The 14,126-nt window shown below is 31.2% G+C and overlaps 1 protein-coding gene across 1 annotated transcript in view; it reads right to left on the reverse strand.

Annotated features, from left to right (window-relative positions):
* Nucleotides 1–8,876: 8,876 nt before the first annotated feature.
* The window catches only part of LOC143249730 (acetylcholine receptor subunit alpha-like 1), a 56,286-nt gene continuing 51,036 nt past the window's right edge, over nt 8,877–14,126 (reverse strand). The window contains exons 5-6 of the mRNA XM_076500048.1: nt 12,002–12,841; nt 8,877–10,337 (exon numbers count right to left, since the gene is read on the reverse strand). Of these exons, the coding sequence (XP_076356163.1) occupies nt 10,149–10,337; nt 12,002–12,841 (1,029 nt within the window). The 3' untranslated portion in view covers nt 8,877–10,148. The remainder of the gene's footprint in view (nt 10,338–12,001; nt 12,842–14,126) is intronic.

Genomic DNA, 14,126 nt, shown 5'->3' on the forward strand with positions numbered 1-14,126 from the left:
AATATTGATTGCGATATATATGTAAAGAAATATCGGTGTGTAATTTTGAATAACCAACTTAAATCAACTGAAGTTATAGCCAAGAAAAAGATAAGTGCTAATACATAGTTATAATCATATACGTAATTATTATTATTGTATTTAAGAAAATAACCATTATGTAGCTATTTTTTACAAATAAGAAAAGCTTATATTTTCAATAAAATATGACATTGGTTGTTCTCTGTACGTTCATATGTTTATAAAAATTACTCTAGCACTGAAAGAAGGTTCCGAACGTTGAAATAATAAAAAAAATTGTGTTAAGACTTATTTCATATAGTTTTTCCAATATTCAGATATAAACAATAATGTCTGTTTCGATTCTCATTTAAAACACTAATATATAATTAAAGATGAATTTAATTATCAATTACAAGTTATATCTCCGTCTGTGTTTAGTTAGATAATTCATGAAAGTGATCATTTTGGTCTGATAATTTTTAACCTCATCATATGGACTAACATTATATTGAACAATAGACCTACAAAGTAAAACAATACGCTATAGAAAGGTTATCATGCATTTGCGTCATTCATATAGGATGTTCTTGTAATCTGGTTTGTCTTGTTTTTTAACCAGAGCTGCTTACTTTTAATTCACATTCACGATTATACATCGTTCGCACGGAATATTTGAATCAATAATTTAACACATAACAGTAAAAGTTAACGGTGTACAACTACGAATTTAGTGTGGGATCACATTGAATTTAACAAATTAAGGTGCCACCTAGTAGCACAATAATATTTCTATGGACTTCTACTGCTAGAAACCGAGTTTCGATACTGCTGAAGAAAGAGAACAAATAGCCCTTTGTGTAGCTTTGTGCTTTATATCAAACAACAACAAATTAAGTTTGACGGAATTACATATAAACCATTAGTAGTACGCAAAGCTAACATAGGTTTTCTGCTTTTTTACTTACGAGATATATTTTTTAAACTTTCTGTGTACTTTGTACTGGTTTTAAGAGAGCCCTCAATTTTATTTTGCTTTAGTAATTGAAGGGAAGTAATGAGGCACAAAAGAAATGATGTTTCAAATTATTGATGATAACTGTAGATAGCAACATTGATGGTTTCTAGTTCTGAAAAGGGTGTTATCCAGAGAGCTTGACATCTTGTTGATTTGAGAGTAGCCGTCATTCACATGAATAGTGTATACACCTGAAGAAAGAAAGAGGGTATTGTGCATATATTACGTTGTTCTTCTATTTTAGATTATATTTCAGGAAGCTATTTGTGTAAGTAAGTTTTCAATTTAGATTTCAGTATGATTCTGAATTTTCAACTTTGTTGATTTCAGATTAAAATAAGTGATTTGGAAACTCCTTGTTTAAAATATACTTTCAGTGCTCTCAAATATTAGTTTTTTAACAAGATATTCAGCATATTTCAAACGATCATACTCTTTACTCTAGTAGAACCAGTGAAGTTGAAAATACCATACATACAATGAAAGCAACTTTTAAACAAAAACACAATATTGAGTTGCTTTGCATTTCATTTGGTTTATCTTTTGTGAATCATTTAATTGAAATTAAACCCTCATAGCATTATTTGTATCAAATCACTGCATACTAGAATTTAGCTTATTTACATTTTATATTAAGAATAAATTTAAAGCTTTTTATCAGTTGATTGTAGAAAATGACTTATTTTTTTTAGCTATTTTGGAGTAGTGCTTATAAATCCAGACAAATTTAGAATTCCTAATCAGTTGTTTCTTTAACGTCTCAGAAATTTATTAGTTAGTTTAAAATGGTGACTCATTGAAGAACAGACCCACACCATGCCTGTAGTAGAATAATGTAACTATATGTCCCACATGGAGGGAGTACTATTTGGTTTGTTTTGAATTTCGCGCAAAGCTACATGAAGGCTATCAGCACTAATTGTCCCTAATTTGGCAGTGAAATACTAGAAAGAAGGCAGCTAATCGTCATCGCCAACTGCTAACTCTTGGACTACTCTTTTACCAAATAATCGTAGGATTGACCGTAACATTTTTAACGACTCCATGGCTGAAAGACCGAGCACCTTTGGTGAAACGGGATACGGACCCACGAATTGTGAGTTCGTAGATTGTGAGTCGAAAGTTTGTTTGTTTGAAGTTAAGCACAAAGTTGCATAATGGGCTATCTCTCTTCTGCCAACCACGGGTATCTAATCTGATTTCTGGCGCTGTAAGTCCGCAGACATACCGCTGTGCCACTGGGCTCGATAGCAAGTACGTTTATTCATTTATTTGCGGATATTCGTAGAGAAGCGTTTGTTTCTTGTTAAGCTACAAAACGGACTATCTTTGCTCTTCCATTAGAATTAACCCTAATTTACCGCAAAATTCTCAAGGGATATTTACTCTAACCGCTCTTAATTTTGAAGAACAGATTACAGAAAAGGCAGCTAGTTAACTGCATCCTCTGCCAAACCTCATTTGACCGTTATTTTTAGAGTAGAATCCAAAGGGCAGAGAACAACCTTTTTTTATATCGTAACGGAACGAGAACCTCAACCAAAGAGCTATTCTTGGCCCAGCATATCCAATTATATAAACTAAGTGAGTTTAATCACGAAAACTTTGAAAATTTTAAGTATAAAATTCTGTCTCATGAAGTTGGAACATTTTACACAAAAAGTGAAAGCTATAACTGAGAAATAATTGCGCCCAAAAAGTAACTATATCGCAGGCGACTTCCTCAATATTAATCACCTTGAAAAATTTAGAATTTATGTATTTCATTTCTGTTGGAAAAATTGATTTCAAGCTGTTTATATTGAATTTTGAAGTTACTAATTCAGTTTTATGAAGTTGAAGATGTTAAAACAAGCCATAGCCATAAACTCAGAAATGAATGTCTTCGTTAATAATGAAACCTAAAAAATCTTTTCGGGTATAATTCCATGTTGTCTTAGTCTTTAAGGCTTCGTAAAAATATTGTAAAAAAAAAACATTAAAGATAGACAGTATACACATCTAGTAAAAGAGAATGTATGTTTTACTTCAAATTATCTGTGAATTGGCCTTCAATGACATTGGTTTTTACCAGTATATGAATTCATGAGTCAAGATGTCATGAGACACTACTCCAGTTGTTTTTTAAAGCAGTGCTAGTGGTGTTCTAGCAAAATTTGAGCGTTTCGCTAAATTTTAAAAGTAGTGAAATAAACTTTCAGTGAAAATCAATATTGTATTCTTGTAGATTTTACATCATCCATAAAATATGCCCATTTTTCAAGTGATACACAAGGACCGGAGAACTGTTGAAACAAAATTGAAAACAACAAATACGCTGTGTTCGTTCACACATATACATACATACATACATATATATATATATATATAATTAGCAAAATCATAGCTGTTTTGTTCTTTTAAAATTCTATATGAGTGTACTAGCATGTGTCTTGAGCTTTAGATATTCCACAGTCTTCGGTGCTTTAGTTGTCATCATCATTTCTAATATTATGGCGCCTTTCAATGTTTCATTCTATCACAAATAGATTAACTTATTCTTTATTTGTTATAGAGGAGGTATGTAAATATTTTGAAGAAAGATTTGAAAGTTTATGCATAATACTAAAGGATAACAATATATTCACATTATATTTTGATGTATGAAAAGGCGTTTTCCTTCTGGATATTAATGTTTTCACAGATATTGATTAGATTTCCTATGATAATCTAAGATATAACAAAAGCCGCCAGTAAAGTCTAGTTTAATAACAAAAATTCAGATAAAATAGCTCTTTGAATAAATGAAAAATACACTTTTCTTTCAAAGACACGAATTGAATAAGTGCATTATTATAAATAGTATTTATAACCCGATATTTTACATTCGAATAGCACATATTTGAGAAATAGCGTCTAACTCAAAAGAGAAACAACGTAAATGTAAACATCACCAAACGTTTAGATAAAAAAAAATGCCGTACATATCCGTTATTCCTATATATTAACTAACGTCTAGTGCTGGAAGAAATGAACACTCATGCATGCGTAAAATAACCTCACTTCTAGCTTTTGCTTTCGTTGTTGTTACCTTTGAAGCACACCTCAAGTAATTGTACTGATTATTTATGAACCATGAAACTGAAAATCGTTAGCACGAGAATAGTACACCTAAAACATATAACATGGAAAACAATATTTTGTTATTTGTAGCTTGATTATATTTTTTTCTATGAAAAGGACTCCAATGGTCTTAGATAACGTTTCCTATACGTATGAAGAGCATCCACAAAACAAGTTAGATACTAATTTGAAAACAGTTAAATGAAAAATACATCATTTTTACTTTATGGTTTTGCCATAAAAGTGAATTCTGTTTGTATTACATGCATTTTTTGTAAATATAATTTTAAATGTTCTGAACTTATATTTTAAGAAATATGTAACAACACCATAATTAAATGAAATCGATTTAGCATGTAAGAAAGTATGGATAAATTCTGTTTTGATGTTACGTTCGTATAATACATAAACCAGTTCAAAATATTTTGATTTTCACTCCATAATGCAATAAATGGATATTTTTAGTGATACAAATAATTTCATGAATAGGAGACTGGTTAGTTTTATCATAGAAAAGTAAATCTGTAATAAATATTCATAGCAACTTTTTTTAAAATTTGAACTTACTATTTCCATTCAAAAAGGACTTAGAAAGCAAATAACATGGTTCGATTTCTTGCAATGGATAAAGCAGACACCTGATGTGGCTTTACTCCAAAACAAATAATTCACGGAATGATAAAATGTATATATACCTCATATATCCATACTTTATATATTTCATGTAACAGTGTATTATATATACTTCATGTAACCATATTTTGTACATTTAAAGTGGATATGCTTTGTATATTTCATGCATCCATGTTTTACATATTTCATGTGTTTATGCTTTATATGTTTCATGTAGTCATATGTAGACTTTTGTAGAATAGTATTTCCGAGTATAGTAAATGATACAACAATATTTGAATATAATCACTGCCAACATTTTCATTTAACTTTATAATAATTAAGTTGTTTATATGTAAGTTAATTTCTGTATAACTGATTGGCGTGGCAACATTTTGATATTTGTAAGATACAAAGTTTATCTTGATTAATCTTCCAGAATATCTCCAAACTACAAGATTATGTCTTTGTAGTTTAGGAATTACTAATAGGTGTTTGGATATAGAACACGTAGTTTAATGTTTCTGTGTACAGAACATTTCTAGAGATTTAACGTGTTAATTTATGTCGTACAAGTACGTTTTTCGTTAGAATTTTCTTTAACTCCGAAACTTTAATAAAATATGTTAAAAGAAATAAATCTCTATTAATTCAACCGACTGTTTGCAAATGAAATAAACTAAAAAGAAGAGTTTTGTAAGTCTTCTTATACGTTATAATAAAACAAGAAAGGGAGGAAATAGTCGCTGAAATAGTTTCCTTTGTTGAAAGAATAATGTTGTTTATTTAAAGGATAAACCTTGCCTGCTATTCATAAACATTTTGGAAAATACATAAAAACTTTGTTAAGCCTAAGGAAGAAACTGTTTTATTTTTAAGAAAGAGAGAACGTAATATCTAAATGTGACTGAAGTAATATATATCTCTACCAACACTTTCAGTGTTTCTTCTCTCTTCATATATCTTTCAATATGCAACTCTTCCTTAAGAATTACACGCGTTACATTTGTTTCGTAATTTTCAGATCTGTGTCGTTCTCATCACAGCGTTTGCAACTGAAACAAACACAAAAACTGAAGTGACTTTAGTCAGAAATTCAATTACGTTTTCAACGTTTCTAGTTCCACGTTTGAAGCTAACCTGAGCACGTAAATGAGAGTTAACCATATCAATTTAAAAGCTACGGAATGGAACGGCAGTTCATTAAATTGAAACAGAAAGAATAAAAACTGACGTGAGAACTGAGTTCAGTTAATCAACAGCCACGACATTAAAAAGATTCTCTCTTTCTCTCTTCTAAAAATTAAAAGAAATTAAACTGAACAACTTTCTGCCAAAATTTTGAATAAACACAATATGGATTCAAAAGTTGTTTTTTAGAAATAATCTGAAGTTTTTTTACCATTAAATCATTGTTTGAAAAAGTATGAAATTCGGAGAGATACAGTAATATACTTATATTTTTTGTATATATTGTGACAAGACACAGGAATGAATTAGTGTATATAATACATATATATATTTAATGCTCTTCCGTTGTTGACATCAACGATTTCGTCTGATGGACATAATAACTCACTATTGTTTGTAACCACAAATGTTTACTTATAACAAAATTCATTGTCAGACAACAGTTCATGGTAAACTTTTCACAGACTCTGTGTGTGAGAAAAGGCTTTTAAAAAATGTTTAACCAAGCTAAAAGTGCTAATGTTCATTGAAATTGTATTTATGGTAGAACTGGACTGTAGTAATTCCCATTTCTTCAACTAACTTGTTCATGTAGAAATCATTGATTTTTGTGGTTTTGCTGGAGGTTTATGAGCTTTTAGCTTGTGAGCCTTTATTCTGTTTAGTCTTTGTTCATTAATAACAGGAAACTTGTTGTGTTTCAACACTAATGCTTTTCAAATTGAAGTGTTCTCTTTCGTAACCATAGCCTTCACTATTGGGCCATTTGAAAACTCAACAATAATAATCTGTGTAAAACTTCATGACATCATGGTTGACTCAACGATCACATTGTTGCCTTTTGTAGGCATTTATAAAAGATAGACGTCAGACTTGGTTTGGCTTGATTTTTGTAAAGCCCAAACCTACACAATTGGCTATTTTTGTTTTGCCCTATACAGTTATCGAAAACCAATTTTTAGCGTCGTACGCCTGCAAACTTACCGCTGAGCCACTGGGAAGCTAGACTTCAGGTAAAAAAAAAGCTCTTAAGAGATCTTTAATGTGCACTATGTAATAACATCAAATTACTGTAATAACACAAAAATTGAAATATATGTATATAGAGCAAAAATATTTTTTTCTAGAGACTATTCGAACGACTACTCTTCATCAGGCTTAACTTACTTTTCATACTTATTAACAAGCCCTGATAATGGTAACCATATCATTGAAACTAATCGGCTTAAACAATAAATAAACTGTTTATTTCGATTGCGTTTTGTACTTTTTTAAAATAAACTTCTCCACCTTTTTTGTTTTTTAAAGATAAGAAGCTATGTTGTAGGCTGTGGTTATTTGGGTGCTGAGTAGAAATATTTCTGGTTTCTTTAATACTCGTATGAAATAATTTAAATGATTTAAATTCGTTGTTTTACTTCGGAAAATGAGAAATAAAGAGAAAATATTTTCTAAACGTCGAAGGCAATGTGACAATAGGATACATAAGTCCAGGAACAAGAGATAAAGTCTTATTTAAGAAATTTCTCACTATTAATTCCCTGCCTTAAAACCATATTAGCCACAGTTTTAACCAATATATTCATGTTTGATATAACCTTCTTATTTAAAGTTACAAAAAAGTTAATTCTTTCGTTAGTACAGTTACAGCCTCTTATGACTGGCTAGATTTTATCGAATTGACGTCTCTATGGTATAGATGTGTAACACATACAGATGCATTCCTTTAGGTCTTGTCATGCATGCATGATCCATGACAACCCGAGACACTTTAATCTCTGTGATTCATTTCATAATGATAAATGTGACAAGAATGGATAATACCATTATAAAACAATTGTTGAATGACAAAATCTTGCTCTTTGGATTAAATGCCTGATCATCAGATGCCTAATTTGCATACAAATGAACCATGGAACTGATTGACATTATTTTAAACTATAGTTTACCTTTTTATAATTATATTATTATAAATATATGATTATACATTAATTACTTTACGCATCGTCTAACAGAAAATCAAATCTAAAATGCGGCACTTTGAATTATTAATAACCATCAAATCATTAAACACATAAAGATGAAAAGTTAACAGTTAGAAAACGTACAAATGCCATTTTAAAATATCGGTTTCTTTCTCATTTCGCCCTCAAGTAGCACAACGATATTTCTGCAGACTCACATTGCTACAAACCAGATTTCTATATCCTTGGTAGAAAGAGCACAGATAGCTCATTGCGTGTCTTTGTGCTTAATTACAAACAAACAAACTTTCCCTTTGGAAAATTAAATTATAAATCCAAAGGTTATACGTTTTAGTATGTTTGTAAACATGTTGATATTGGAGTATTTCCTACAACACACCATTATCGCTAACTGTATTTTTTTATCTCCTTCACTGTTCAAAGAATATTACAATCAATACAAAATTTATATTACTGATTTATCGACTTTTATTTCTGTTTTCACTACAGAATACATGAGGTTATCGAAAGTATTTATAGTTAAATTATGGTTGTTTACATAACATATACAAGTCGTATCTTACTGGACGAGATAATGGAAAGGAAAGCTTCTATACTCGAATATTAACATACGTTCCGCATTCCAAGAAATTAATTGTAAAGTTTCCTTAAATACTGATATGTTTGTTGTTGTTATTTTTTTCATGTTCTTACATTTTACATTATAAGCAGCTTTCTACGTATGATTATACGACTAATTTGTACTACAAATTTAAGTTTCAACCAGTAATATTTTACTAATGCACATTAATCGTAAAATTACTGTACGAATAAGAATTTATTTTTCAAAATGCAGTTTAACGACTAGGACGAAATTTAACTTGTAATAAAACTAGAAAGAAAAAAGCGGAACAAAACTATAACACATCGAAGAATTTTTAAAGTAAAAATTACACTATGTAACACAAATTTTGTTCCTGGATAGTATGTGTTATTTCCTAATTGCTTATGTTGTAAAAGTACAGTAAATGGCCATTAGTCCCTTCAAACTTTGCTTTTGTGACCTAGATAATAAAATTTTAGAAATTAACTTATTTTCTATGTAAAAACGGGCACATTTGAACATCTTAATTTACATAAAGTCTGAATTAAACAACATATGAATCAAGATTTACATGTATTTTTATTAAAGTTATACAAAAATGTTTAGAAGTGAGTATTTTTTCGAGATTTGCGACTGTAATGTAAATCACTTTCACGTATCAGCCCCCAAATATAGCCTCCCATCATGTTTTCGTTATACGCTCCCATGTGACAAAAGCAAAGTTTGAAGAGAAAAATAGGTCTTTTCCATTTACTTTAGGCATAAATAATTGGGAAATAACATTTTCTGCCCAGTCGAGAACCAAATTGTCTTGTATAAGATTACAGCACATAATGCATAAAAACTGATATTCTGTTTATTTATTTATCTGTTACTATACATTTCATATATTGAAAAGAGTTTGAGTTAAAACAACTAGTAGTTCTTCAACTTTCGGTTTAATACCTATCGGCTTCATCAATGTTTTCAAAACCTAACTACGGACAGCTGACAACCGGTTTTAGTAATACTGACTCGCTACAAGTCAAATAAATTGATAGTAGGAATACGAACAAATGTGGTTTTACGCGATTTTAAATGAGGAAGGTGTCATCCATTAACACACGTGAAATAAACCATTTTGTTGACATAAACCAGAATTTTCTTTTGAGATATTTATGTTACATTTCTATAGCGTTTGACATTTATAAACATAAGAGTTTAGTATAAGAAACGTTTAACGTTTTAGTCCTACAAATTTTGCTTGAACACAAGTAACTATTAAATAATCATTTACACGTGTTATAATAGAAATATAAAAAAATTAAAACTCAGTTTATAAAGTCAGATATGTAATTGAAAGTCATATATTAATCAATTTAAAATAACTCACGATTTTCCAAACATCGACTTGTTCGTTGCCTTAAGCTTAAATTATCCTCCAGTTTCAATAAACTCAAGGATCTTCATCACGTGTTGCACTAACTTTGTTAACGTGATCACAAAAGTTAAGTTTTAACTATTACTTCAGTCAAAACCAATATTCATAAAACTGAATCAAAAACATCGGTCATAGTTATTCACCATAAAGTATTGAAAGCAAAGACGGTTAGACTACGGATTTAATTAACATAAAAATCAGTTTCATAAGATATTATAGATTCGTAGTAAAAGTTATTCACTCTTTGATATAATGTAGACGAGCTGGTGCCATTTTTGATAATACAACGTCGATTGGCTGTTGATCATCATAAAGTGATGGCGCTTCCAATAGGATGCAAGCAGAACCGATGACGCAAGCCAGTGTGAATATCCAGAGGAAAAAGCGGTCTAAAACCATGGCAACAAACTGCCAGTTTCCTTCAATCTAAAAAAAATAAATTAAAGTTATATTTTAAAATTTCCTACATAAGATGTATTGTTAAGATTAATACTAACCAATAAACGGACGAAAATAAACTGCTGTAAAAAAATCTTAAAGACACTTTTATTAATGTCTTATTAAATAAAATAGCAAAATTCCTCTTTATGATAATGATATCGTTGTATGTTTTGTTTTTTCTAAACGAATCATCTTTACCTCTGAAAACTAGATTGAATTTGATTGTTAAAAATTTGAGAGGTACGTTCAGCTAATGCTACTGACTCTGATAACTCACAAGCAAAAGTAATTCCAGTTTATTTAAAATGTTAATTGTTTTTTGTTTGTTTTTTAATTTCGCGCAAAGCTACACGAGGGCTACCTGCTTTAGCCGTCCCTAATTTAGCAGCGTAAGACTAGAGGAAAAAGCTAGTCATCACCACGAACCGCCAACTCTTCGGCCCCTTTTTTACCAACAAATAGTGGGATTGACCGTCAAATTATAACTCCCCCACAGCTGAAAGGGCGAGCATGTTTGGTGTGACCGGGATTCGAACCCGCGACCCTGAGATTACGAATCGAATGCCTTAACCACCTGGCCATGCCGGGCCAAAGATGTTAATATTGGGCAGCATCCAATTACGACGGAAGTAAGGAGAGAGGTTTGGTTTGTTTGTCCTGAATTTCACGCACATCTATAAGAGGGCTATCGGCACTAGTCGTCCCTAATTTAATAGTGTAAAGCTAGAGAAAAGACAGTCAGTCATCAACACCCACCGTCAACTCGTGAGCGACTCTTTTACTAACGAATAGTGGAGCTGACCGTCACATATAACGCTCCCCCGGCGGAGAGAACCAGCATGTTTGGTGTGACGGGGATTTAAACCCGCAACCGTCAGATTACCTTTCGAACGCCCTAACCACATGCAATTTGTAACTCAGATCTATAAACAGGTAAAAAAATCGTTGTTCTCTTTTTATTTTATTTTGAAATGCTTGAATATCAAGCATGGACAAAGGAAAAAGTATTTCAAATTCTTTCATTTTGAGCTTATGTCTCTAATTACACGGCCACATATTTTTCTGATTATTTTTAAAAAATCTTTACCATAGAATAGGATCTAATTTTATTTTTTAAAAACATTTTTGAGCATTTAAGAAACAATTTGCTATAATGTCTTTGCAGGTTACATAGTCTCACACAAAAATAAAGAAAGTGTCATCAACATTACCTATATTTTCATTAATTAATACTTACGTCTTCTACATATCTTACGTAGAAAATGAACGATTTTATCGTTTTTATAAGTTCTTTACAATGAAGAATGTTACAAACACGAAACTGCTTAAAATGATGCAACAGTGAACAGTATTTTAAATAACCGTTAATTTGATGTTTAATTTGTCTTTGGTGGTTGCTGTTGTTTTTACTTAAATTGGATTCTTCCGATCGGCTGTTACAAATTCTGCAACAGTCAAAAATCGATATTGTAGCATCTTCATATTGTAATGAACTAAACAGTTTCCACGTCTTTGTTTATATCAGCAAAACAAATAAGTAACTATAAGCTAGCAAATCTACTTAGCTAAAGTCTTTAATAAGTCATCTCACAAAAAGGGAACTAATATTAAAATTGAGAAAAACACAAGAACTAAAATATATTTCGTACCTCGGAATAATTGTCTTGGTTTTCCATGTGCTGAGCAATCAAATGAATATTCAAGATGGCTCTCTCCTGTTTAGTACATAACCCTGTGTCTTGGAGAGATGAAGAACAGACTTCAGATTCTAGACCTATCACTTCATCACCAATGCTAGCGACCGTGTAACTAGTTTCATGAAATGGACACTCATATTCTAGAAATCCATGTTTTCTCAGAGGAGACGGGTGTTTTATATTAGTAAACCTTCTCTCTCCGATGTTTATATTAAATTTAGACCCTTTTTCAGGCTCCTGTGGTCTCTTTATCATCAAAAGTTTTGGCAAGATTTCCAAAAAAATTGTGCAGACCCAAGGATTCATATGATGTGAAGACGGTGAACGAAAATTCACATTTAGAACCACAATGGTGACAAACACGGAAAATGACACCAATATCATTGTAAAAAGTAGATATTTGCCAAGCAAAGGAACTGTAAGAGAGGTCGGAGGAATAATTTCCGAAAGCAGCAAGAAAAATACGCCTAAAGAAAGAACGATCGAGATACTTAATGACACTTTTTCTCCGCTTTCTGACGGTAAATAAAATACTAAGACAGAGAGGAAGGAGATGGCTACACACGGAATAATAAGGTTTACGGTGTAAAAAAGAGTCTTCCGCCTTAAGGTTATATTAAACGTGATATCCGGATACGGTTCATCGCAGCAACTGTAGAATTTCTCCTTTCGTCTTGCCGGCACCGACATAATGTCCCACTCCACGCTTAAGTAGAAATCACTCAGGTCAATTCCGATTACAATATCTGATTCTTCAGCGTCGTCCGACTGGTGCTTATGTTTGAGGTCCACCTAAATTATTACCAAAATTATAAATTAAAGTTAAAAATGCTACGAAAAATATAATTTCAGATAGAAATCACTCAGGTCAATTCCGATTACAATATCTGATTCTTCAGCGTCGTCCGACTGGTGCTTATGTTTGAGGTCCACCTAAATTATTACCAAAATTATAAATTAAAGTTAATAATGCTACGAAAAACATAATTTTAGATAGAAATCACTCAGGTCAATTCCGATTACAATATCTGATTCTTCAGCGTCGTCCGACTGGTGCTTATGTTTGAGGTCCACCTAAATTATTACCAAAATTATAAATTAAAGTTAAAAAATGCTACGAAAAACATAATTTCAGATAGAAATCACTCAGGTCAATTCCGATTACAATATCTGATTCTTCAGCGTAGTCCGACTGGTGCTTATGTTTGAAGTCCACCTAAATTATTATCAAAATTATAAATTAAAGTTAAAAAATGCTACGAAAAACATAATTTCAGATAGAAATCACTCAGGTCAATTCCGATTACAATATCTGATTCTTCAGCGTCGTCCGACTGGTGCTTATGTTTGAGGTCCACCTAAATTATTATCAAAATTATAAATTAAAGTCAAAAAATGCTACGAAAAACATAATTTTAGATAGAAATCACTCAGGTCAATTCCGATTACAATATCTGATTCTTCAGCGTCGTCCGACTGGTGCTTATGTTTGAGGTCCACCTAAATTATTATCAAAATTATAAATTAAAGTCAAAAAATGCTACGAAAAACATAATTTCAGATAGAAATCACTCAGGTCAATTCCGATTACAATATCTGATTCTTCAGCGTCGTCCGACTGGTGCTTATGTTTGAGGTCCACCTAAATTATTACCAAAATTATAAATTAAAGTTAAAATGCTACGAAAACATAATTTTAAATAGAAATCACTCAGGTCAATTCCGATTACAATATCTGATTCTTCAGCGTCGTCCGACTGGTGCTTATGTTTGAGGTCCACCCAAATTATTACCAAAATTATAAATTAAAGTTAAAAATGCTACGAAAAATATAATTTCAGATAGAAATAACTCAGGTCAATTCCGATTACAATATCTGATTCTTCAGCGTCGTCCGACTGGTGCTTATGTTTGAGGTCCACCTAAATTATTACCAAAATTATAAATTAAAGTTAAAAATGCTACGAAAAACATAATTTTAGATAGAAATCACTCAGGTCAATTCCGATTACAATATCTGATTCTTCAGCGTCGTCCGACTGGTGCTTATGTTTGAGGTCCACCTAAATTATTACCA

Source organism: Tachypleus tridentatus, chromosome 4, assembly GCF_004210375.1.
Source record: "Tachypleus tridentatus isolate NWPU-2018 chromosome 4, ASM421037v1, whole genome shotgun sequence".
Taxonomy (NCBI): domain Eukaryota; kingdom Metazoa; phylum Arthropoda; class Merostomata; order Xiphosura; family Limulidae; genus Tachypleus; species Tachypleus tridentatus.